This window comes from Mesoplodon mirus (genome assembly GCF_964341445.2).
Source record: "Mesoplodon mirus genome assembly, chromosome: 7".
Classification (NCBI taxonomy): Eukaryota; Metazoa; Chordata; class Mammalia; order Artiodactyla; family Ziphiidae; genus Mesoplodon; species Mesoplodon mirus.
Genome location: NC_138983.1, coordinates 12555280 through 12580570, shown reverse-complemented (window position 1 = coordinate 12580570; position 25291 = coordinate 12555280). Strand labels below are relative to the sequence as shown.

At 52.8% G+C, this 25291-nt stretch overlaps 2 protein-coding genes across 2 annotated transcripts; both read right to left on the bottom strand.

Moving 5' to 3' along the window:
* Positions 1 to 10568: 10568 nt before the first annotated feature.
* Positions 10569 to 14444, bottom strand: LOC309807295 (proteoglycan 3-like). Its single transcript, XM_082626688.1, has 5 exons — positions 14329 to 14444; positions 13567 to 13880; positions 12747 to 12878; positions 11809 to 11920; positions 10569 to 11001 (listed from the first exon to the last, which is right to left on the bottom strand). Exons 1-5 carry the CDS (start codon positions 14387 to 14389, stop codon positions 10943 to 10945), a joined length of 678 nt encoding a protein of 225 aa, XP_082482814.1. The 5' UTR covers positions 14390 to 14444; the 3' UTR covers positions 10569 to 10942.
* Positions 14445 to 20538: 6094 nt separating this feature from the next.
* Positions 20539 to 22170, bottom strand: LOC309808753 (bone marrow proteoglycan-like; the record flags this gene model as incomplete). Its single annotated transcript, XM_082629346.1, has 5 exons — positions 20539 to 20597; positions 20802 to 20913; positions 21201 to 21215; positions 21441 to 21572; positions 21895 to 22170. The coding sequence occupies 5 exons, from the start codon at positions 22168 to 22170 to the stop codon at positions 20539 to 20541; spliced, it is 594 nt and encodes a 197-aa protein (XP_082485472.1).
* Positions 22171 to 25291: the final 3121 nt, after the last annotated feature.

The window sequence follows — 25291 nt, the reverse complement described above, 5'->3', positions numbered from 1 at the left end:
AACCACTGCGCCACCAGGGAAGGCCTTTTTAAGGCCTTAGCCAGGTAACAGGTGCTTTACTCGGGCACGCGGCGACAGCCCTGCTCAGGCACAGGCAAGACAGAAGATGGGTCGCCCTCCCCCTGCACTCCTTCCTGACCCAGCTAAACCTCTCCAGGCCTGAGCTTCCTGCTCTGTAAAAACGGGGATGGTAAGGGTCAGTGTCCTGGGAGGAAACAGTCAGTGGTCTCAAAAGGGACGACTGGGCTTCCCTGGTGGTGCAGTGATTGAGAGTCTGCCTGCCGACGCAGGGGACACGGGTTCGTGCCCCGGTCCGGGAAGATCCCACATGCCGCGGAGCGGCTGGGCCCGTGAGCCATGGCTGCCGAGCCTGCGCGTCCGGAGCCTGTGCTCTGCAAAGGGAGAGGCCACAACAGTGAGAGGCCCGCGTACCGCCAAAAAAAGAAAAAAAAAAAAAAAAAAAGGGACGGCTGTGTGCAAAGGTGCAGGCAGTTTAAAGGAAGCTAGGAGCCTGGGGCAGGACCAGAGCGGCCACCACAGGAAGGCTGCTACCAGCTAAGCTGGCAGGGCAAGGGGAGAGAGCAGTCACAGGACTGGAGAGGGGCGCGCCCAACAGGCTCTGGGCCTCAGGAGGGAAGTCAGCTTTGTTAGAGGCCCAGCAGAGGAACTGGGAGAGGAAAAGCCCTCGCCCTTCTTCCCTCCCACCGTCTGGTTTCCTGTGGGTGCCTCCCACTGGCTGAACCCAGCTGGAACCAGAGCGCAGGGAGGAAGCAGTCTTTGCAGACCAGGCTCCCAGGCCCCGCAGAGAAGGGCCGAGCCTGGGTGTGGAGGGGCAGGCAAAATGTCCAACGTGGGAATCAGGGGAGCACCTGCCTCGAAGGGCTGGTCTCAGGGCTCAGCCTTCTCGCTAACAGACCTGCAAAGGGGGCCTGAGCACCCCCATTTTATAGGCGTGGGAAGTCAAACCCTGAGGGCTAAGTCCCCTAAAAGGCCCCACACCGCCAGCAAGTGGTGCAGCCAGGATTTAAACCCATTTCTGCTTGACCCCAAAGTTCCCTGGCAGCCAGAGCAGACAGTGGCCGATACTTACAGTTTAAGGAGGCTCTTCCCCGCCACAAATGACCTTCCTCCTCTGCCCGTGAGCTCTCCGTTATTCATCCCCTTGGGCTCAGCACTTCATTCTCCCTGCTGGACAGTTTCAAAGGCAAACAGCCCTGGGAGGGGTGTCACGTCAATCACGGAACACTTCCAGGGAAGGAGTTTCTCAGATGCCCTCTTTGTGCTGGGAGAGGCCTGGGACTGGCCTGGGAATCTCTGGGGACTGGAAACACTGAAAGGGAGGCACCGAATGAGACCGATGTCCATGCCACACAGTTACGGAGGTTTCTGAGCTCGTTCTCGACCATCCTCCCCCTCAATCCTCACCACCTTCCTGGGATGCTGGCCTCAGGAGCCTGTGTTACACCTTTGGGACAGTAGCCCAAAGAGATTGCACTTTGCTAATGTTAGAGTTTGGCCCGTGGTGGGCAGAGCCGTGTAAGGGGAAACGCACTGGCTTTAGAAGCCAAAAGCCAAATGCAATTCGAATCCTTACTGACTGTGAGACTACAGGCGGGTCCCTTCACCCCACAGGCATCTTCCAAGTGGGGGTATGAACACCCACCTCACTGTGTTTGGTGAGAATTACATGCGATCATTCTTATCAGTCTCCAGCACGGTTCCTGGCAGCCAGCAGCCCAGGCAGAGAAGGTACAGGGGACAAATCCTTGAACTGGGGCAAATCCAGCCCCAGGTCTCAGCCAGTTGGGTAACCCTGGACCAGTCACTGAACCCCTGGAGCCTCATTTGAAAAACAGAGCAGTCACATCCCTATCCCACATGTGTGTGAGATGAGGTGTCTAAAGGCACTTTTTGAAACTGCTCTAGAAACTGCTCTAGAAATCAACGTGAGCATTTCCTGGGTGCTTACGTTGTTCCAGACACTATTCTAAACCCCTGACACATGTGGTTTCATTCCATTTTCATGGCAACCCTTTGAAGCGGGACTTCTGTATTATTCCCACTCACAAATGAGGAAATCGAGTATCAGAGAGGTTAAGCAACAGGCCCAAGTTGCACAGCTGACATGTGGCAGAACAAGGTTTTGAACCCAATAGGCTGAGAAGCCTGTGGAGAGAGGAGCCCCTGCCGGGCCCTGGGATACCCAAACAAAGAGAACTGAAGAAGCTTGGAGTCCAGCTGGGCTCCAACTTTCATACACGTCAGAATCATTTAGGGAAATTATTTAAAAGACAGAGGGCTTCCCTGGTGGCGCAGTGGTTGAGCGTCCACCTGCCGATGCAGGGGATACGGGTTCGTGCCCCAGTCCAGGAGGATTCCACATGCCATGGAGCGGCTGGGCCTGTGAGCCATGGCCACTGAGCCTGTGCATCTGGAGCCTGTGCTCCGCAACGGGAGAGGCCACAACAGTGACAGGCCTGCGTACCGCAAAAAAAAAAAAAAAAAAAAAAAAACACAGTAAAAGACAGAGTCCTGGGCTCTACCCACACAGATGCTGATGCCATGGGTTCAGGGTGGGGCCTGGAAATCTGCCTTATTAACAAACCCCCAAGGTGATGCCTGTGCAGGGGTTCAGCTCACCACACAGGGAGGACCACGGCGGGTGTCCCACCAAACCATCAGTAAGGGTTGCTCGGTAGGTGAGGGTCATAGGGCTCTAGAGGCCCCTGGATTTTCAGGCAAGAGAGACAGGAGCCCACAGTGGGACCCACCTTCCCCTCTGGCCTCCAGGTTTGCCAAGTACTACAAGATGGAGAACGGCAGTGAGTACCGCACGCTTCTGAAGGCTTTTGGAATCCGCTTCGACGTGCTGGTGTATGGGAATGTGAGTGCTTGGGCCAGGCAGACACGGGGGATAGGGGAAGAAACCCGGACCCATCCTGGGCCCTAAAGAGGCTCCTCTGGGGGCAGGGTCCTGCCACTGACCAGCTCTGAGACCCTCGCTGGTCACATGTCCACAGCAGGTGAGGCCTGCTGATCCACCAAGAGCCCTCCTGGCTCCAGGGTCTCCCTGGCTGGGAGTCCAAGCTCCACGTCAGGCCTCGCCCCGGCCCTGCTGGAGCTGTGCCCACTCACCCGGGTCTTTGCGCACACAGGCTGGCAAGTTTGACATCATTCCCACCATCATCAGCTCCGTGGCAGCCTTCACGTCTGTGGGAGTGGTGAGTGCAGCCCCTCTGGGTTCAGTCCGGAGGCCACTCAGGGTGCAGCCCGGGCTGGCAGGGTTTGGGCAAGCAGTGACCCTCTCCTTCCCAGACCGTGAGCCCAACCCCTCGCCCTCACCTCCCTGCTGGGCCAGCCCTTGCGTGAACATCTCCAGTCCTGGAGAGCTCACTCCCTCCATGGCAGCCCCCCCGCTGCTACAAAGTCCCCGTTTGCCACCGTGAAGGGGGGCAAGGAGACTCCAGGGTCCCCAGACCCGAGAGCCCGGTCGAGGAACAGAGCCCCGCTGGCAAGGTGGGGACAGAGCCCCGTCCCCAGGGACTTGGACCCCCGCGGTCCCTCTGCGTCTCCCACCAAGTCCTCCCTCTGCGCTCTGGTCTGGGCTCACCCCAGGAGCTGGGGAGGTGGGTTCTGGAGATATTCTGCAAAGCCCCTCGATGTTTTCCTAAGAGGAACCATCAGTCAGGTGTCTCTGGAGGACTCACCCCGACCCCGAGGGCAGTCCTGCCCGCTGCCCGTGCTTCCCGCCGCCCCGCTCCCACCCTGCAGCCCCTCTGAGCCGCCCTGCTCTCCTCCTCCAGGGGACTGTCCTCTGCGACATCATCCTGCTCAACTTCCTCAAGGGGGCCGACCAGTACAAAGCCAAGAAGTTTGAGGAGGTGAGTCGGCGGGGGGGGTGCACCCACGAGAGGAAGAGGGGAGCTGGACCCCAGACTCTCAGGGACCCACTTTCTGGGGGCCTCTGAAGGGGAGTTCACTGGGCCTCAGTGCGTACTGGGGATCCCGACAAGAGGGGGTCTGGCCAAGAGTGGGCTCTGTGGTCATCGTCCGCATCCACTCACGGTCCCCTCTTTGCTTCGGGGAGGGACAAATCCTGCTACTGGTTGGCTCAGGTCTGTTTGCCCTTGAGGTGCATGGGAAGAGTCTTGGGGTCACAGACTCGCTCTAGCTCCCCTATGACCGGGCTGTGAGCCCCAAAGGCTGAGTCTGTCCCACGGGGGCCCAGAGGAGGACCCTGCCCACAGTCAGAGCACGATCATGCCAGCCCTTCTGCCTGCAGGTGAACGAGACCACGCTGCAGGTCACGGCCTCGGCCAACCCGGTGTACCCCAGCGACCAGACCACAGAGGAGAAGCAGTCCACGGACTCAGGCGCCTACTCCATTGGCCACTAGGGCCTCTTCTGTGGGCCCCACTCTCACCCTTGGGCTCCAGGCCTCCCAACAGAGGGTCCCACCTGGGCAAGGGGGGATGGGAGAGAGGAGAAGCTCTCATTTTTGCTGCTCACCCCTTGAGGCCACAGCCGGGACCAGGTGTCTGGCCCTCCCACTGCTCTACAGACAGGTCCTGTTCCCACTAAGACCTCAGTCTCACCTTCCCCCCTCGCCTCACCCCTCTGTGCTTCCCAGGACCCCCAGGGCAGTGGTACCTGAGTCATCCCCTTCCGAAAAGTAGAGCTAATAATAGGAATAGCTAGTGGCCACAAGGGCCTCCCAAATGCCAGGCACTTTCACACACATTATCTCATTTAATCCTTAGAATAATCCTACGAGGTAGATATTAGCTTCCCTATTTTGAAGATACACTGAGGCTCAGAGAGACTGAGTCGTTTGCCCCAGGCCACACAGCCAGGAAGCGAGAGAGCTGGGATTTGGACCCACGTCTGACTAACTCCACCGCCCACACCCCACAAGGAGAGAATGAACCCCCGGGGGCCGTCTGCCCTGCTGCTTCAGCCTCCTCCACCTTGACCATGATTAGTTTCAGCTTAGTCAAGAGTAAGCCCCATGCTGTCCCCAGGAACGCAGGCAGGCCCCGTTTTAGGGGAGATCAGTAGGACTGGGGTACGGGGTCTCTCTCTGACATGGGTGGGTCCCAAATTCAGAAGGAAATAGGAGGCGTAACTGTCAGTGAATTTTTCCTTCCCTCACCCCAAGCGAGAGAAGAGACCATTCTCATTTTCTCGGGGACCTCCACGTGCTCATACACATTCCAGGCCCCTCACTCCGGGAGCCCAATTAGGCTCCCCCAGGGCGGGACAGGATTCCCCAACCTGGTGCCCTGTTCCAGGAGGTCAGCAAGTCTCCTCCAGCACATTGACGGAAAGGCCCGGTGAGACCCAGCGCCCGGCGAGCAGCCGGTCTGCAGGCCAGTCCCCGCGGGGCCCTGATGAGGTGGTCGGTCCTCTAATGTCAGAAACTAAAGGGGCTTTAGGAACCATCTTGTCTGATTCTCTTGTTTACAGATGAGCAGACTTAGGCCAGAGAGGGAAAATGACTCGTCCAGCGTCCCACAGTTAGTGGCACAAAGAGAAGCAGGTGTCCCGCCACTCAGGGAAGGAGGAAGGAACAGGCAGCTGGGAAGGCTGCTGAGAGCACGCCAAGCCCGCCCCGTCTTCCTTTGCCCCGACGCCCCCTCCCCTTCTGGGCTCTTCCACAGTGGAGGCCCAGAAATCTCACCAGGAGCAGATCCAGGTTTTATGAAGCCTGAAGCATATGCAATGTGGGTCATCTTTTAGGATTAGAAGGGGCTCAGGCAGGTGAGCGGCCCTGGAGTGTAAGTTTCACTAGCTTCGTGGTAAATCCCTTGGAAAGGTTGGCTCGCAGGCCTGATCATGAGGTCTTAGCAGAGACGAGCTTAACTGTACGTGGAGGGCTGGCCCCTCTACAGAAGGTGCAGGCAGCTTGGGGGGCAGTTCGGGAAGGCCCAACCCCTCTGATCCCCCACCCCAGGGAGAGAAGGGGTGAGATTACACCACATGAGGCCCATCACCACCTTCCCCACTCTGCCTTCACCCCCAGCCCCATCCTCAAGAGGATGGGGTAACACCTCCCCCTGGGTGGCCTAGGCAATCAGGCAGCATCTGGAGATCTGACCAGCAGAGACATCAGTGAAGACAGAGCTGAGCTCTCCCACCAGGAGCCCCGGTGAATCCAGCTCTCAGGAGGATGGGCTGAGGCTGGGGTCACAGGGATACTGTCTGAGGAGGAGACAGAGGCAGCTCCGTCCTGGGGGGACCCTTTCCTCCAGACTGGGGTGGCCCTCCTACGGGCGCATCAGCCCGTCCTGAGACTGCCAGCCCATCCCGAGCCTGAGCTTCTGTATGTGTGAGCCTGATGTTGTCTTCCCCGCGGCTGAACTAGGTTATGGCTCCCTGTGCAAGACGTAGGGCTGATCCCAGTAACTGACTCACCTCCGCTGCATCATGTGTACTCAGCACAGTCACCAACATAATCACGTGACCCCTCACACCAACCCTGGTAAGCTTGCTATGGTTTGTCGTTAATCCTAGAAATAGAAAAAGAAATTTGCAATACGTGGACATTTGACCTGAAACCCACGCTCATTCCTAACAGCGCAGCATCAAAGCTAACATTTAGTGATAACTCACCATCGCCAAGCAATCAGTTAAATGTGTGACAGGCATTGTCTCATTCAACCCTCATTTTATAGAAGAAACTGAGGCTGAGTAAGGTTTTAAAACTGAAGTGGTAGAGCTGGGACTTGAACCCAGACCGTTATGACTCCAGAGTCTGGGATCTTGACTTCTGGGCCATATCTGCCTGGGAATTTGTTGGCACCTTCTTTTCTATATGTGTTAGGCTAAAGCAGATTTTTGTGCAGTAACAAGTTAATTGTGAAACCTCAGGATTTAATACAACAACGTAGGTCAGTCAGCCCCTTCCACCTGGCAGCTATGCCATCTGAGATACATGGACCCCCAGATCACTGTGGCAAGGAAAGTGAGAACTGGAGGATCATGGATGATCATAGGGGATCATATAAAGGCCAGGTCTGGCCTTTGTATCACATCCAACCACATTGCACTGGCCAGACTCGGTATCATGCTGCAGAGCCCAGGTTGACTGCAAGGAATACTGGGGAATATAGTCTTCCTAGGTCCCCAGGAAGAGAAAACTGTGAGCACAGCACTCTCTGCTTCATTATCTCCTTGTTAATAGCTTTTCTTCTCCACAACCCCCCACCCATGCACGCTGACAGTTACACACATTTTTCCCTTCTGTGTTCCTCCTCACAAAACCTGGTTCTCGGCAAGTTACCAATCAATCTTCCAGAGGTATTGATAGGCAACACACTCAGGAGTTTCTTGTACTAAGAATATTTGCTTTTTTTTTTTTTTTTTTTTTTTGCTGTACGCGGGCCTCTCACTGTTGTGGCCTCTCCCGTTGCGGAGCACAGGCTCCGGACGCACAGGCTCAGCGGCCATGGCTCACGGGCCCAGCCGCTCCGCGGCATATGGGATCCTCCCAGACCGGGGCACGAACCCGCATCCCCTGCATCGGCAGGCGGACTCTCAACCACTGCGCCACCAGGGAGGCCCAGAATATTTGCTTTTTAATCAAGGGCTTCGAGTCTGAAAGGCCTTAAACAGCCAAAGGAATGAATATATAATGGTTGAACCGGAGGCCCACTAACAGACAGTACTGGATATTTGAAGGACATCGTTTCTACCCTGGCCTGCCTCAAGCAAGCTTCAGTCTGGAAGGGTCTGAGCACCACCCTACCCCGCCCCTTTCTCCTCCCTCCCTCTACCTCTGGCCTTGGCTGGCAGTGTATTTGGTTACTGGGATTAGCTAGAGCCCATTCCCCACCAAGGAGATAAGTGGAGGCTGATAAGAGGGGGCTTGCCATTCAGCAAGTCCCAGAAATACCAGTCCCAGAGCTACCTGTGCAGAGCTCATCCTTCCCACCCCCCACTGCTTCTGCTGCTTCTAGAAGTACAGCATCAAGATTAGCTTGTTGCAGTACACAATGCAGGGACTTGGGTAGGAGCCTGACCTCCAGGCAGCTCCCCTTCCATGCCCTTGGGGAGACTGACATGCTGTGATTAAGAGCTTCCTGACCCAATCCCTATCCAAGGCAGATGGACAGACCCCTCTACTGAGGACAGGCCTCTTCACCTAGAGGCAGTCCCCAGGGCCCAGCACTGGTGAGGTTCATAGCAATGTCAAGGCTCCTTCTCCTGTTGCCAGAGGCCTGCTCATGTTCAAGGGACTCAAGCCTGCTGCTTCGTCACCAGCCACTTCCCCTGGGGTTCTCCGATCCTGTCCTGCTCCATCAACTCCAGCATCTTTAGAAACAAAGCACATCTGGCAAAACTGGATTTTCTGTTCCAAAAACTCCACATCTGGTGGGAATGTAAATTGATACAACCACTATGGAAAACAGTATTGAGGTTCCTTAAAAAACTAAAAATAGAACTACCATATGACCCAGCAATCCCACTATTGGGCATATACCCTGAGAAAACCATAATTCAAAAAGAGTCATGTACCACGATGTTCATTGCGGCACTATTTACAATAGCCAGGACATGGAAGCAACCTATGTCCATTGACAGATGAATGGATAAAGAAGATGTGGCACATATATACCATGGGATATTACTCGGCCATAAAAAGAAACGAAATTGAGTTATTTGTAGTGAGGTGGATGGACCTAGAGTCTGTCATACAGAGTGAAGTCAGAGAAAAACATATACCGTATTCTAACGCATATATATGGAATCTAAAAAAAAAAGATGTAGACATAGAGAATGGACTTGAGGACACGGGGTGGGAGGGGGAAGCTGGGGCTAAGTGAGAGTAGTAGCGACATATATACACTACCGAATGTAAAATAATTAGCTAGTGGGAAGCAGCAGCATAGCACAGGGAGATCAGCTCGGTGCTTTACAATGACCTAGAGGGGTGGGATAGGGAGGGTGGGAGGGAGGCTCATGAGGGAGGGGATATGCGGACGTATGTATGCATATGACTGATTCACTTTGGTGTACAACAGAAACTAACGCAGTATTGTGAAGCAGTTAAACTCCAATAAAGATCAATTAAAAAAAAACAACTCCACATTTCATCAGATAGCTGTACAGATACACACACACATACATGCACAAAGGTAGACCTGTACACAGGTATGCTCAGACACACTGACATGTACACATACTCCCAAAGATACTGGCCAAAGACACAGCGGTACACACATATGTATGCATATACAGATTCAGGAGTATAAGGTACAAAGCTACACAGATACACACACTCAAAGATGGACACAGACGTAAAGGCATATCCATAAATAGAGATGTATAAAACGTACGCACAACACATACATGACGACTCACACACAGATTTATGCATATTTACAAATATAGATTCACATATACACAGGTATCCAAAGACTGACTCTTGTACACACCAAGATACATATACACATGTGTATGTGTGCGCCCCCAGAAATACTTGTACCTTCTCCCTGCGCCCCATGTAGAACTACACCCCCAAAGAAGTCTCTCTTTCTATCCCTCTCTCTCTCACACAACCCGGGGCTCTCTGTCCTCTGAATACCCAGTTTCCAGTCTGAGTTTCTCGCTTCATCAAGCCCAGGTCCTTCCTGGAGCCCAGCCTGGAGCAAAGTTAAGAGCAGCAACAGTGTTCTCTCTCAATGTCCCCAGGATGTGAGAAAATGGGAGAAGCAGAGGAGACCTGGGGCTGTAGAACCAGCATTGGAGCCACACAGCTACAGATGCCCTGACTTTGGGCCCAAGGCCCCGGGATGAGGGGCTTCCCTGGTGGCACAGTGGTTAAGAACCCGCCGGCCAATGCAGGGCACACGGGTTCGAGCCCTGGCCTGGGAAGATCCCACATGCCGCAGAGCAACTAAGCCCGTGCGCCACAACTACTGAGCCTGCGTTCTAGAGCTCGTGTGCCACAACTACGGAAGCCCACGCGCCTAGAGCCTGAGAAGCCCGCGCACCGCAACGAGGAGTAGCCCCTGCTCGCTGCAACCAGAGAAAGGCCTCGCGCAGCAACGAAGACCCAACTCAGCCAAAAATAATAATAATAATAATAATTTTTTTAAAGGGCCCTGGGATGAGAGGCAGCTCCTTCCTGAGAATGCGGCCCCTCTAGGGAGGGGAGGTAGGCTGGGGACCGGGGAGGGGACGAAGGATTTGGGGGTGCAGTGAGGAGGACAGCCACCCTCCTGGGAATGGGGTGGGGAACCATCTCAGAAGAAGTTGGGGCCTCTGAACTCACACACAGGTGGCTGGGAGAGTGGAAAATAGGGGCCATTATCATAAGTGACACAGACACAGGTCTAGAGAAGCCGGCTGCCCCGACAGACTACTTTCTCTTCCCCCCTACGTGGTTAGCGCAGGTGGCACCTCAATGGTCCATCCAATTCTTGAATCCGCCACAGAGCCTCCATTTTGGAAAGCCGCCACTCCCACCCCGCCCCGCACATTTTACTGAATCCAAACAGAGCAACAGGGTCAGTTCCCCACCCCCTCACCAAAGGAGTTCTTCCTCCCAGAACCTGGGGGAGGTGGGGCGCGCGCTGTGGAATCCTCGGCGCCGGAACGAGAAGGACCGCCGCCTGGTACGCACTCCGCCCCCAGGTGGCGCTGCAGACACACCCCGGGGCCCCGCCCCCGCCCCGCCCCCCCAATCCGGCGCCCTACTCCAACATCTTTTCCTTTCCTCAAAGTCCCACCCCACTCCCCACGAAACCGGAGTGAATGCTTCCAGGATTTTCCAACCCAGAGTCCAACTCCTCTAAAGTGCTCAATGAAGAAACAAGAGTCAGGAGATGCTGTGGGAAGTCTGGCTTTATGATCCGGAGAGGCTGGGGACAAGTGCCAAGGGTAGGACAGAGGCCACCAGGAGGGCGTGAAGGGAGGATCTCCGTGCCTCTGGCTTGGCTTAGAAGGCGCAGACGAAGGGCAGAGGTGTTTTGCATCGAGCTCGTCGCCAGCGACCCCCTAGCGGTAGAGAGCACAGTGATGTCAGCTGCCCACCTGCGTGTGTGGCCTGTGCTCCCTCCTCCCCTCCTCAGGCACCTCATATGTCATCTTTGCCTGCCGTAGTCATGATCCGATGGCCACAGGTTTCCCACACATCCGGACTAGCCATTGATCTCTTCCCTTGCAGAGGCAATGTGCTAAGTGCTTTATATGGACTATCATTTAATCCTCACAATGACTCTCCAAGAGGTCAGTGCTGTCATCACTCCCGTTTCACAGATGAGGAAACTGAGGCTTAGTGGGAGTGATAACTTGCCTGTGTCTCAGCTGGCAAGTGACACAGCTGGGATGTGAATCTCGGCCATCTTACTCCAACCCATATGGTCCAGCCATTGTAATAAGTTCCCTCACATCTGGCAGCCATGCTGTTCAAAGCTGGCAAATTATGTCAGTCATCCTTAATGCCCGCATCTTCACCTCATGCTTCATCCACACCTTACATTCACATCTGTTCCTCCCATCTGTCCCATATTCACTCCTTGTCGCCATCATATCAGAGGAAGGAAAGGAGCCCCCAGGCCCCGAGCCCAGCTTTGCCTGGGAGGATGGAGAGTCCCCATCTAGCCCCTGTACTGGGAGCCTCATCACCTGGTTTTGCTCTAAGGAATCCCTACATCTCAGCCCTCCTCACAGACAGGGACATTGGTTCTCCAGTTGGAGGGAGGGTGTGGGTTTGGGGAGGTGTGTTCAGGCAGCTCAAAGGGACATGTGTGGGAGTCCACCTTGCCACCCCTTCCCCTTGTCCTGGTGCCCGGCCCCCCTCACCTGTGTTACTCAGGGCCACACAGTGGCCGCTCCCATTCCCAGGTTGTCCTGAGGCCCAGTGTACAAAATTCCAGGCACTGCCATCAGTCCACTGAAATTTCTTCCACCAGAACTAGAGAGGAGAGAGGCTGGGTCAGAGGGCAGAGGTCCAGAGAGACAGACAGATTCTGGGTCTCCAGAAAGCCCACTGGGTATCCCTTCCTGAACACTGTATATATAGTCTCCTCTCACTGACTACCTGCCTAGGATACCGTTGAGACCCATCCCTGAGCGTTCGCAGGCAATGACAATGGAAGAGCAAACATCACTTCCGGCTATCACACAGAGTAGGCTTCTCCAACATCACTGTGCACACAGATCTCCTAGGGATCTAGTGAAAAATGCGGATTCTGATTCAGGAGGTCTGGGGCGGGGCCCAAGATCGTGCATGTCTAATGAGCTACCCGGTGATGTTGATACTGCTGGTCCGTGAACCACACTTGAGTAGCAAATATAATGGCACTTATTTGTCCACAATCCCAAGGCCACTCTGAGAGAAGGACCCTACTTTAGAGATGAGGAAACTGAAATTTGGAGGCAGTCATTCAGCTAGTAAGGGACCAAACTAGATATAGAATCTATCTCCTGACGCCGGGAGTGTGCTGGTAAACGTGTAACAACCAGCTTTGGGGGAAGGTGAGAGGCTAGAGGGAAGAAAGAAACCTGATTTGTAATAATTGTCAATTTCCTTGGTGTAAATACATCCACCATGGCAGATTTCAAGCTACAAGCATGAAGCCACTGAACATGGAGTTAGGAAGAGAAGCACTCAATCATCAGTTCTCCTAAGCCGGTATGAGCCAGCTTCAGCTGCTGGGATGAGGCTTTATGCCAGCAGGTGGTCCCCTTGAGGCAATCAGAAAGACCTTCGTGTACCTGGGAGTTGGCCCCTCGCTTACCCAGCCCTTGATGAAGCCTCCGATCCAGACCTGTGCTTGGTTGATCCTACTGACCCAGACCTGGATGCGATAGTTGAAATAGGAGTTGTGGATGGAGACGAGGTTGCCTCGGTAGCACTTCCTGCATATACTCTGCAGAGAGAAGAGGTGGGGTAGAAAATTCACTGTTTTCTCTCAAGTCCCTGAGTCTCCAGGAGAGACCCCCTCATCCCTTTCCAAGTCAGAAATCAGGGATCTATCGCCCCCCTGAATCCCATCTCTTGTTCCTTTATTTGGTGTCAGGAACTTCTTGCAGAAAAGAATAATAATATTCAGAATAACTACAGCCACCATTTACTGAGAGTTTACAATGACCCAGGGACTATTCTAAATACTTTCCATGTATTATTTAAATCCTCTCCACAACTCCAAGAGGTGGTACGGTACACCTCCATTTTACAAATTGAAGATACAGGAGCCCTGAAAGGTGAAGTGACTTGCCCAAATAAAATGGCTGGTGACAAGCAAAGCCAGGATTTAGCACAGGCATATCTTATACCAAAGCTTTTTATCTAAGCCAGTGGTTCTCAAAGTGCGGTCTCCTGACCAAAAATATCACCACCTGTGAATTTGTTATAAATGCAAACTCTTAAGCCCCAGACTTGCTAAATCAGAAATTGAGGAGATGGGACCCAGAAATCTGTGTTTTAATGAGATTTCTAGGAGACTCTGATGCATACTCGGCTTGGAGAACCATTGGTCCAAATGACAGGGGACAGAAGTTTGCCTCCACTCTTGTCTCCTCCACCTGGTCCCCCATAGTAACCTCCCTGCCATTTACCTGAGCTTCCCAAAACTTCCTCGGGGTCTGCACCAACATGAAGTGGGAGGTCTTGCACCCAGGACCGCCTGGAAGCTGAATTGTGTCCTCTTCCTTAGGGCACTGCAAATCCTTGTCTAGGGCAGCTGGGTCTGACTCCATGGCCCCCTCATCCTCAAACACATCTTGATAGCTGGAAGCCACAGCGTCCTCTTCCTCCGACTCAAGCCCTCCATAATTCAGGGCCAGCTCTCCCTCCTGTTCCCCCGAACCTTCCAGATCCTGGCTCAGGTCAGCCTGTGTCTCTCTGCTGCCCAGATGGGAGGCATCATTCTCTGGAAAGAAGAGAAGAGGTAACCTGCCCTCAGGCCGGGCTCTCTGTTCTTCCAGGACCACGGACAGCTCTGATGGCCCCACTCAGCCTTCCGAGGGACGCCATCTGGAACCAAGAGTGGAAGGATCCCTTGGGGGTTGGGCAAGCCAGAATTCTTGCATCACACACCCAAAGGCATGAGAACCTGGCTGACACCACAGGTGGGGTATTTTGGGAGTGGGAGGCAGCACCTGTGAGAAGCCCTCATCTTCACAGGTGGGTGTTTTTCCTTGCAAAAGAGCCCTGACGGAAAGTTCAGGTCACAGTTCTGAGTCCAGGAGAAATCTAACTAGAGGTGGGCTGGGTCAACTGAAGAGGGGAGGCTGTGGCCCTGGCTCACAAGAGCAAAAACAGATGCAGGAAAGAGGAGAAAAGAGAAAAATGGATGAGGGCGGAAGGGGAGGACTTACCCAGATACAGAGCAGAAACTGTCCCCAGCAGGACAAGAGGCAGAAGCAGGAGGCATTTCATATCCCCTCAGTCTTGTGACAGGGACACAGCTTCACCTTTCCTCCTTGGGGACTTCTCACGTGTCTGCACGGCCCCTGGCACACAGTGGAGATGCAGTGTTTGCTTCACTGGTGGATTAAAGGGCAAACTAGAGAGCTTCCTTCTCCCCCCGTGAACAGACCCTGAGCTGGAGAGTCAAGAAAAGAACAGGGGGTTGTCAGCTCAAGTACAAAAGACCCTTTTTCCTGAGAGCTCCATCACTGCTCCCTGGGGCAGCACTTAGCTCAGATGCTAGCCGCCATGGGAACAGGTCTGCTCACATTGAGGGCCAATTTCACTCACACTGGGGGTGAAAGGGGAAGGATAGTGGCCATAATGGTCCTAAGGACAGGCCTCCAGGGTGTTTGCCATATAGGGTCCTGCTTCCCCCAGCCCTGGCCCTCTCCTTCCCGGGCAGCCGAGGGAGCACTTACGTCCTCAGAGTCTGGAGCCTCCACTCTCAGTGCCTCTGGCTCCTGGGTGCCAGAGGCAACCCTTATACTGGGCTTTTGGGGAAGTGGGAAGAAGCCAGGACGATTGCCCCAGGCTTGGGCTGGTGGGGGCGGGGGGGGACAGTGGAGCTGATAAGAGGTTTGCTCTGTCCTCCCACCCTTGGGCCCTGCTCTCTGCTGGGACATCAGGGACCTGCCTCCTGCCATATGCAGGTGCCCAAACATCCTTGTATGCTCGAGAAAGCCCCAGATGACTACTGTCCAGGCATGATTCTCAGCACCCCTAAAGGGTCCCAGTCTGAACAATACTCTTTAGCCCCAGGAGCAGTCTTCCTCTGGTCAATATTCCAGCAAATGAAGTGGAGAATCCCAGGGAGAGGGAGACCACAGGAGAGGAGGTGGGAGATGAAGGGGAGACTCAGCCCTTCTGAGCTCTTATCTAGACCAAGTACGTTATGTGCATTGCATCCTTGAAAGCTCACCTTCCTAACCTCAGTCCCATGAAAATGTATGATTAGCCCTACTGCACAGATGTGAAAAATGAGATTCAGAGAGGGAAAGTGACTTGCCAAGGTTATGCAGGAAGTGGGGGAACTGGGATTTCTAAGTCTTTGGGGCTCCCAACATTCTCTACCCACCCCATCTCTCTCTCTCTCTCTCTCTCTCCCCCACCCTCCCTCCTTCACTCTCTTCCTCTCTCTCTCCTTCTCCCTCTCCCACCCTCCCTCCTTCACTCTCTTCCTCTCTCTCTCCTTCTCCCTCTCCATCTCTTTCTTATCTTTAATATGTGAAAAACTTATGCTCCTTCCTTTATGCTGTGGCTCTAGATCAAGTGTCTCAACCCTTGCACTATTACTATTTGGAGTCAAATCATTCTTTGTTGAAGGTTGGGGGAGGGGCTGTCCTGTGTCTTGTAGAAAGTTTAGCAGCATCTCTGGGTCTCTACCCACTAGATGTCAACCGTGCCTCCCCAGATCATGTCACTCAGAAATGTCTCCACACATTTTCAAATGTCCTCTGGAAAGAAAAAGTACCCCTGTTGAGGATCACTGATCTAGAACATGCTATTTTGTCCAACCTTGAGGCATATCTTTCTGGTGGGGAGGCAGCAGCTGGAATGGAAACCTTCCTGCAGAGTCATTCAGATGCTCTGTGGGCCAGCCTCCCCACACCACCCCGACTCCCCATCTCCCACCAGCCCTCTTTCATGACCAAGGTCAAGACTAAGGGGAAGGCACTTGCCTCAGTTGCAAAATTTAAGGGGACACTAAAGAACTCAGTAGTCAAGATAAATAAATATTTAATGCCATCTTTCTTAAAAATCAGAATCGATGTAAAGCTACCATGATGAACAAAACGTCAAAATATTAATCAACCAAGTTCCAGCCACATTCACTGCAATCCAAGGAGAGGCCAGCAAGCGCTGAGCCTTGATTTTGCCAGACATCACTGCCAAGAGCTTGGGGCCCTGTCAGGGTGGGTGACTCCACTCTGTGATATCCTAGCTGGGCAGTGCATATTTGTTCCTTGGATTCCAGCCCAGCCCTCCAGCGCTCAGGGCATCAGAGACAGGTCACCCAGAGGGTGAAAAGGCCTGGATTCCTTCCACTCCTCTGCCCTCTCAGGGGACCTACAAATGGAGAAGTATCTGAGTGGTCACTTCTGGGCCTGAATTCAGAGTAACGGTCTCGGCTGTTATCTCCCTGGCCCAACGGACGCAACCCTCAGCTTATCTACCTGACTTGGCGGTTGATTGTCTAATTCCAGGGCCCAAAAGCCTGGTCTCCAGAGTTCAAGCAGGAGACTTCCTTAGCTGGGGAGGGGTGGAAAACTAGCCCCCCTCCCCATTATTCTCCCCAGTCCTGGGGCCCAGGCCAGGGGCCTCATTTCACTCAGTGGTTGGGATGAGCAATAAGGTTGGCTACTCCCGTTAGCCAGCACCACGATAAGCTTTACAAGCGTTGTGTCATTTAAACGTCCCTTTATTACACATTAGGAAACGGCATCTCAGAGAACTTAAATAAGTTAGCCAAGATTACACAGCAAGTCAGAGACAGGCCTAAACCAAGACCTTTCGGCTCCCTAGTCACCCCCACGCCTGCCTTCCCTCTACTTCCTCTCTCTGGCCTGCCTCTCCCCGGGGTTGACCTTGGGCAAAGACATCCCAGGGACTTCAGGGCCCTGCTCAGTCACCACGGTGATGTCTGATGTAAAACTGGAAATAACTCTTTTTTTTTTTTTTTGGCCACGCCGTGCAGCATGTAGGATTTTAGTTCCCTGATCAGGGATTGAACCCACGCCCCTCGCAGTGGAAGCGCGGAGTCTTAACCACTGGGCCGCCGGGGAAGTCCGGAAATGACATTTTTGAAGGTCTACCACATGCCAAACACTATGCTTCATTAAGGCTTTCCCATCCATTATCCTACTTACTTAATCTTTACAATCATCCTGCCAATTAGACACTGCCATCCCAGCGCACAGACCTACCACACAAGCTCAGAGAGGTGAAATAACTTGCCCAAGCTCACACAACTAGTTAGAAGTGGCATGTCTGACCCTAGTCTGTTTGACTCCTACATCCTTGCTTTCTTTGATTCACCCAAATGTGTTACTCCCAGACTAGCCAATGGTGCCCACCTTTTCAGCATCCATGAAACGCCAACTCTCTGGCTTACTGTTTGCATCTATCTTCACAGGGGTTTCAAACTCTGTCTCTCGTCTCAAATGTCCATCCAGCCCCACGTTATGCAGAGGGCAGCATAGTGTGACGTCTTGATAGAATGGAATCACCATTCCAGGGTCAGCCCCTCTGGGTCTCAGTTTTCCCATCCATAAATTGAGGCTAAGGACAGGACCTACCTCAAATGAGATCAGCTCCAGTAAAGCCCTCAGAACAGCACCTGGCATGTGGAGCTGGGGGTAGCCCTTGTCAGGAAACTGAGACCGAACTGTGACCCTCATCAGCAAGTAAGCGCTGAGAGCTGCTTGAGCTCCCGCTCTGTGTCCGGCATGACGATGCAAGGAACACTAGGGTTACCATTGTAAAGACACAAGCTGAGCTTCCCAGAGCTTCGTTAGCGTCATTTTGGACAGGAAAAATACCACACAAGCCCTTATTTGGGGACATAAGGCCAGTCCTCTTATTTCATTGAAAGCTTTTTTTTTTTTTTTTTTTTTTTGCAGTACACGGCCCTCTCACTGTTGTGGCCTCTCCCATTGTGGAGCACAGGCTCCGGACGCGCAGGCTCAGCGGCCATGGCTCACGGGCCCAGTCGCTCCACGGCATCTGGGATCTTCCCGGACCGGGGCACGAACCCATGTCCCCTGCATCGGCAGGCGGACTCTCAACCACTGCGCTACCAGGGAAGCCCTAAAGCTTTTCTTGAGGATGCATCTTTAACATGCATCCTGTAATGTGCACTGTAGCGTGCACTGCTTGAGGCGTTGTCACGGAGGGGATGCACCCACGTAACCCAGGCCAGGTCAAGATACAGGATGTTACCAGGAGCCCAAATGCTCCTTCATGCCCCCTCCTTGACATTAATCCCCCAAAGGAGACCTTTGTGGACTGGAAGTCACGCTTCTGTCACAAACCACTGCCAACAAGAGAGATTTGTGAGGAATAAAACAAGGTCTCACCTGAGCACAAAGTCTCCTGATACAGACACTGGCACCTATTTAGTGCTTAATACATGAGGGGTTTTAAAAAAGAGGGGATGTGCGTATACGTATGGCTGATTCACTTCACTGTACAGCAGAAACTCACACACCGTTGTAAAGCAGCTATACTCCAATAAAGATCAATAAACAATTAAATGAGAGATTTTGTTACTCTTTATTAGTAGTACTGGAATAAAGAGAAGCAATGCCTCCCCACACCAGAATACAAAGTCCATGAGGGCAAGGAGGGAACGTTCTCCCAGTGCACCCTCCACGGCACACAGCACAGGGCTGAACTCGTAAGAGTGTGTCAGAATTCCACCGTCACTGAAACCAAGAGAACAGCAGTTACAAAGGACCTCAGTGTGATTTCTATCTTTTTCAACTTCCTGTGCAACCTTGCGTAAGTAGCCTCTTCTATCTGGGCCACCAGATAGAACGGAATCCCTGGGGCCATCTGTACTTCTAAGAATTTGAGGAGCCCTGGAGGAAGTGGGCTTCGGAGCATTGATGCCTTACTTTCTGCTCACCTCCCCATTAGAGGGAGGGTTCAGAATGCCTTCCTTCCTCACCTCTGATTGGGACTCCCTCATCTTCAGCTGGGTTGGAGTCCGATGCCCCAAGATGAACCCAAGGGTAGATGAGTCTCTCGTGCCTCCCCTCTGTGCTCTGTCCCCATATGATCATGTCCTGGAAGCAGCCGACACTTCCAGACATGAAATCCTAATGGTTGAAAGAACACGCTCTGGAGATACTTGGATCACAGCACGGGTCACATTTAGATGTTCAGCCTTGGGTAAAAATGCAGGTCATAACTCCTCTGAGCCTGGTTCTGTACAATGGGATAATAATTACTGATCAAACAAGGTCATCGGGCTTCCCTGGTGGCGCAGTGGTTGAGAGTCCGCCTGCCGATGCAGGGGACACGGGTTCGTGCCCTGGTCTGGGAGGATCCCACATGCCGCGGAGCGGCTGGGCCCGTGAGCCATGGCCGCTGAGCCTGTGCGTCCAGAGCCTGTGCTCTGCAACGGGAGAGGCCGCAACAGTGAGAGGCCCAAGTAACGGAAAAAAAAACAAAACAACCAAAAAAAACCAAGGTCATCTTTGTAAGATGCCTGCCACAGCAGGGGGTACTTTGTGGGTGCACAATAAGAGGTAACAATTAGTAGATGCTGCTGTGCTTGTATTACAAACATCTGTATGTTCCCGAATGGCAGGGAGCTGTGTCTTGTCATATTCCCAAACCTTACACAGAGTTGGACCTATAGCAGTTTGTCTTATATTGAGATTCCCCGGAAACAGACCCTGAGGCAAGGATTTGAGTGCAAGTACTTTATATGGGAGGTGCTGGGACAGTCGTAGGGAAGAGGAGAGTTCATGTGGGGAAGAGAAGACAGCCAATAAAATGTGTGTTATAAAGCCAGCTACCTCAGTGGATAACTGGAAGTTAATCCCACTGGGAAACGCTGGGAAGCAGTGCCCGATACTTGCCCCAGAATTGTTCCACTTGAGGGGGCAAAGGACTGGGGTACTCATACACCCACTCCTGAGAGTTGTGGGCTGTTCCCAGGGACATGTTAATATCCTGGCACATTAAGGCGATCACAGGTTGTGGGAGAGGAAGAAAAGGCCCTCAGACGTGGAGATGCAAGTACAGGACATTGAGAATTCACCTTGAAAGTCTGGAGAGAGATGCGTGGTGTCCTGGCAGCACCTGCAATGCACGAGCCCGGTAATGGGGTGTCCTACGAAAAGAGCCACCTGAGCCCATTCCTCTGTCTCGGGCCACACAGACCCCACCCCATGCTCCATCCTCCTTGAGGGTGATAACTTCTGTTCCTTTTCATGAAAGACAGTAGGGTGGGGAGGTGTGGTCCTTGTATGGCAGAAAGCTCGTGGGTGGGGCTAAGCAGAGTAGATCCATGATTGGAAGAAAAAGAAATCAGTTTCAGGAAAACAATTTTATTGCTGGGGGCTGGAGGGGAGGGGATGGGAGGAGGCTGCCCACAAAGCTCCAGCTCAGTAGGAACAGATGATCGGGAGAGCCACGCCACAGGGAGCTCGACGCCAGTGGCCTCCTGTGAAGACGCAACAGGAAGGAGTCTCAGCCTCTTGTTCTCCCTGACTCAGCACCAGTAGGGCCTTCCCCTCTGCCTACCCCACACCTCAGTGGAGGTGAGTCTAAAGAGCCAGGAGGCCTCTCCTGTGCAGGGTCTGGCTCTTCCTGGAGCCTCCGCCCTCCCAGGCCTTGCCATTATTCACCCCCACTCCCACCACCTCACTTCCGGTGCACAGGGTCACACATCTACCAGCGCTGCCCCAGAGCTGGCCAGCAGCCCCGTATGCAAACTTCCAGAGAGTGCCATCAAGCCAGCAAAAGCGTGTGCAGCGACCCTAGGGGAGGCAAGAGGGAAAGAGGTGGGCTGGGACACGGGCAAAGGGAAAGCAGGCAGGCAGAGCTGGGACTATCCCTGCCTGACCCTCCCGCTGCCTGCCAGGCATTGGCCCTTAAAGGACCGCTGGACCACAATGGACACAGTCCTGGTCAACTGAAATGTAGATCCACAGTGCTTGTCACCATCACACTCTATGCATTCCAGTGACACCCCCATCCTTTTGGCTCTAACAAGAGGTAGGGCAGGAGTTCCAACCCCACCCTACAGACGAGGAACAAGGCTCACGGTCTTGCCCAGGTCCTATAGACAGTCAGAGACTGAGCAGAACTCGCACCTAAACACCCTGATTCTAAATGCTTGGCTGTTCCCGATGCCTAGGCAGCCCCCTTGTTGTCTCACCCAGGTGTCCATCTATCCCCAGTTCTTCAGGGGATTGTAGAGGAGAAGCACAGACAAATCTGCAGCAGGTTGAACATGGGCTGGGGTCAGGGGGTGCCCCCCACTGAGACCTGGGACCCCTCTTACCCAGCCGGTGACCTGGCCTCTGATCCAGACTTGGCCCTGGTTGATCTGTCTGACTAAGCACTGGATCTGGTAATTAAGGCTGAAGTTGTGGATGCAGATGAGTCTGCCCCGGTAGCACCTCTGGCACGTCAACTGCGGGGCAGAATGAAAGAGGAAGAATGGAGTGCCTGTCCCACAGGAATTCACGTCACCTTAGTCCTGGGTGTCTAAGTCTCCAAAACTCACCCGCCACCCCACCAGCCCCACAGACATTTGAAGGCTGGAGATTAAGATGAAACTTCTGTTTCCGCATGACCCTCACCTCTTACCCCCAACACCTCTGCGGGTCTCAGCCTCTGCTAACACCCCCAGGGTCCTCAGTGCGGAAAATGACCAGCGACACAGAGGCTGGAGCCACCAGCTCCCCATCGCCGGCCACTCACCTGAGCATGAATAAAATTCAGGGCCTCCCCACCAGGAGGAAGCGGCAGGTCTTGCATCCAGGGATGCCCTCCAGTTTTACTGTGTCCTCATCCTTAGGACCCTGAAGGTCCCTGTCTACCTCATCCAAGGCTGCGATGGACTCAACAGCCCCCTCTTCCCTGGGGGCATCTTCACTTCCAGAGCCCCTGTCTTCCTCTTCCTCTAGCAGCATCGGCTCCTCCACAGGGACCCCCTTTGCCTCACTTTCTGGCACCTCCCCAACCTGAGGCAGGGTGTCATCTCCCAAGGGGCTCTCAATGTTGGACATTTCAGTTCCTGGCAAGAAGAAAGGCCTAGTGCCCCTCCTTCACATCTTCCCCTCTTCCTCCCCAGAACCACGGACAGCTCCCTCCTGGCCCCAGGCATTTGCAAGCAGAGCCCTGGAAGAAGAAGAACCCGGAACAGAGCCCACCCCACCCCAGGAGAAGCCAACCTCCCACATGAGGTCCTGGTGGTGACGGGCATGAACTTAGAGTCAGGCAGTTGTGGGTTTTGTTCTGGTTCCATCATCTACTAGCTTTAGTTCTTCATTTGTGACATGGGTATAGCACACCACATACCTCATGGGGATGCTATGAGGATTAAAGGAGATAAGGCATAGAAAACGCTTTGCACAGCACACTCGGTGAGCTCAAAGTAAAAGAAGTGATCATTTGATCATCGTTTGCATCTTGCAGAAAGGACAACATTGAGACCGTCACAGTAGAACCAAGACTGCAGACATGCAGATGCCCTGAGGAATCCCTTCAACTCCAGCTCTAGAGTCCCCGCTCCTTTCTGTGCAGAGATCCTGAAATAGGGGATGGCCAGAGAGGAAGGGGGTTATGTGACTCTGACCGTATAAACTATAGAAAGGAGTCAAGTAGAGAAAGAAAGGCTGAAGGTCAAGGAGACTTTCTCAGATGAAGAGCTGAAACTGTCCCAAGTAGAAGAGCCAGAAGTAGGTGGAGTTCCATTTTGGCTTTATCCTGCAATGGAGAGCAGAGTTGGACACACACACACACATACACAAGAGCCACACCATTAGGGGACCTTGAGAGGGAGGTGGAGAAAGAGAAAGCATGAATAGAAGTCAAGATGGGATGGAAAAGCTACTGCTGTGCCCACGCCCTGATGCTCTAGGACACTGAGACCTCTTTCTGAATAGAGTGAAGCAGACCATGAGGGGCAGCCAAGGCTGACTTTCCTGTGGGCTTGGATGGGAAGAAGGGAGTATTACCTTTCTTTGTTTGTACTTAATGGTCTCCGCAGAGTCTACGAAAAAAGAGAGGATCAAGACAACATGATTGTTGGCCTTCTTAGGAACTCGCAGCCCTTGGAAAGCATGTCTCCTCTTCAAAGCTCAGAAAGCCACACACACCCTCGCATCCTCCATGCTCTGCCTTCCCCAGCCAAGGAGAGCTTTCACAGAGCTCAAAAGAAATGTGATAGGCTGAGGCTGAGAAGTCCTGACCCTGCTGACATCTGAGAGCCACACACAGTCCCAGCCAGCCCTCTAGAACCTCTCAGCCTGAGTCAGGCGCCTCCCAGGAGATTGAACATTTACTTAGGACCAGCTCCACTGCAACAGGGAAGGCACGCACTAGCCCAGAGCTCTTCCTGGGTCCCGAGGCGCACCCCAAACTATGTCCTCCTTCACTCCATCCCACAATGATGCTTTATATAGGAGCTTTGTAGGAAGTTCTCCAGAGGCAGGAGGGTTTGCCTCACAGCCTGAGGGAGATGGGAGGGCTGAAAAGAACCATTTCTTCACATCTCTGGGAGCCCATTCATTCTCTCCTGACACCCCTTTCAGGAACCTGGGGGCCATTCTGGGCTTGCTCTGGGCCAGTGGTTCTTATCCTGGGCTGCACTTCAGAATCTCCTAGGGAGTTTTCCAAAATACACAGCTCTCCTGCTTTACTGATGGGGATGTGACTGCCACAGATATTTTGGAAACACAACGGTCAATATCTATTAAAATTAAAAGTGTACAGATCAGGACTTCCCTGGTGGTCCAGTAGTTAATACTCCATGCTTCCACTGCAGGGGGTGGGTGTTCCATCCCTGGTTGGGGAACTAAGAGCCCACATGCCGCAAGGGGCAGCCAAAACAAAAAAACGTGCATAGATCATTTGATCCATTTGAGTTTTTGGACATTATCCTTTGGAAATAAAAGTACCTATAAATAAAAACACTTTTACAAAGTTGGGTATTGCTTTACCATTTACGGACATCAAAACAACCCATATCCATCAGTGGAGCATTGAGGAAAATGTGGCTCATCTATTCTACAGAATATAATGTGACTCTTGTTTGTTTGGTTGTTTGGTTGGTTGGTTTTTGGCCGTGCTGCGCAGCTTGCGGGATCTTAGTTCCCCGACCAGGGATCGAACCCAGGCCTCAGCAGTGGAAGTGCAGAGTCCTAACCACTGGACCTCCAGGGAATTCCCCAGAATATAATGTGACTCTTTAAAGAAGATATGGACCTATATCTGTAAACCTGAAGAGATGTGTATGCTGTACTGTGAAGTGAAAAAAGAAAAGCAAAATACAGAGAAATACTTACAAAAGTATGAGAATACTTTTGTAAAGAAAAAAAACATATGTGAGTATCTATCTGTGAGTTTCCTTTACATAACCACAGACTGCAGAGCTGGCGTACTAAACGGGATTCACACCAGCCTGCTTACTTTGGTGGCCTCCAAGAGTAGATGAAGCAGAGGGAAGAAAGGGGAGGGAGATTGTTGTTTTCCTTCTTTTTATAGCTCTGCATGTTTCAATGGTTACGATGTGTGTACTCACTCTGAAATTTTGCAAGAGACCTTATTAATGATTTTAAAAATACACAAACCCCTAGGGACTTTCCTGGTGGCACAGTGGTTAAGATTCCGAGCTCCCAGTGCAGGGGGCCCAGGTTCGATCCCTGGTCAGGGAACTAGATCTAACATGCATGCTGCAACTAAGAGTTCACATGCCACAACTAAGGAGCCCACATGCCACAACTAAGGAGCCCACCTGCTGCAACTAAATAAATAAATAAATAATTTAAAAATACACAAACCCCACCTTGGGAAATTTTGATTAGCTAGTAGATCTAGAGTGCAGGGCAGACGTATGCCTTTTTAAAAAGCTTCCCAGCTGATTCTGATGGAAAATGTATCTGAGAATCACTGTCCTGGGGATGTCTGAGCACAGGAGATGTTCACATCTGTCTAACCCCACTTTCCTTCAAAACTTAGCCACTCAGTTGGCCAGTGTACCAGCCTTGATTATGGTAACATTTACTGCACATTTTAAACCTCTGTGCACTGCATCTATTACCTCACTTACAACAGCCTAGTGTGCTAGGTAGGTGATATCTCCATGGTTCAGGTGAGAAATCCAAGGCTCCATGCGGCTCCTAACCC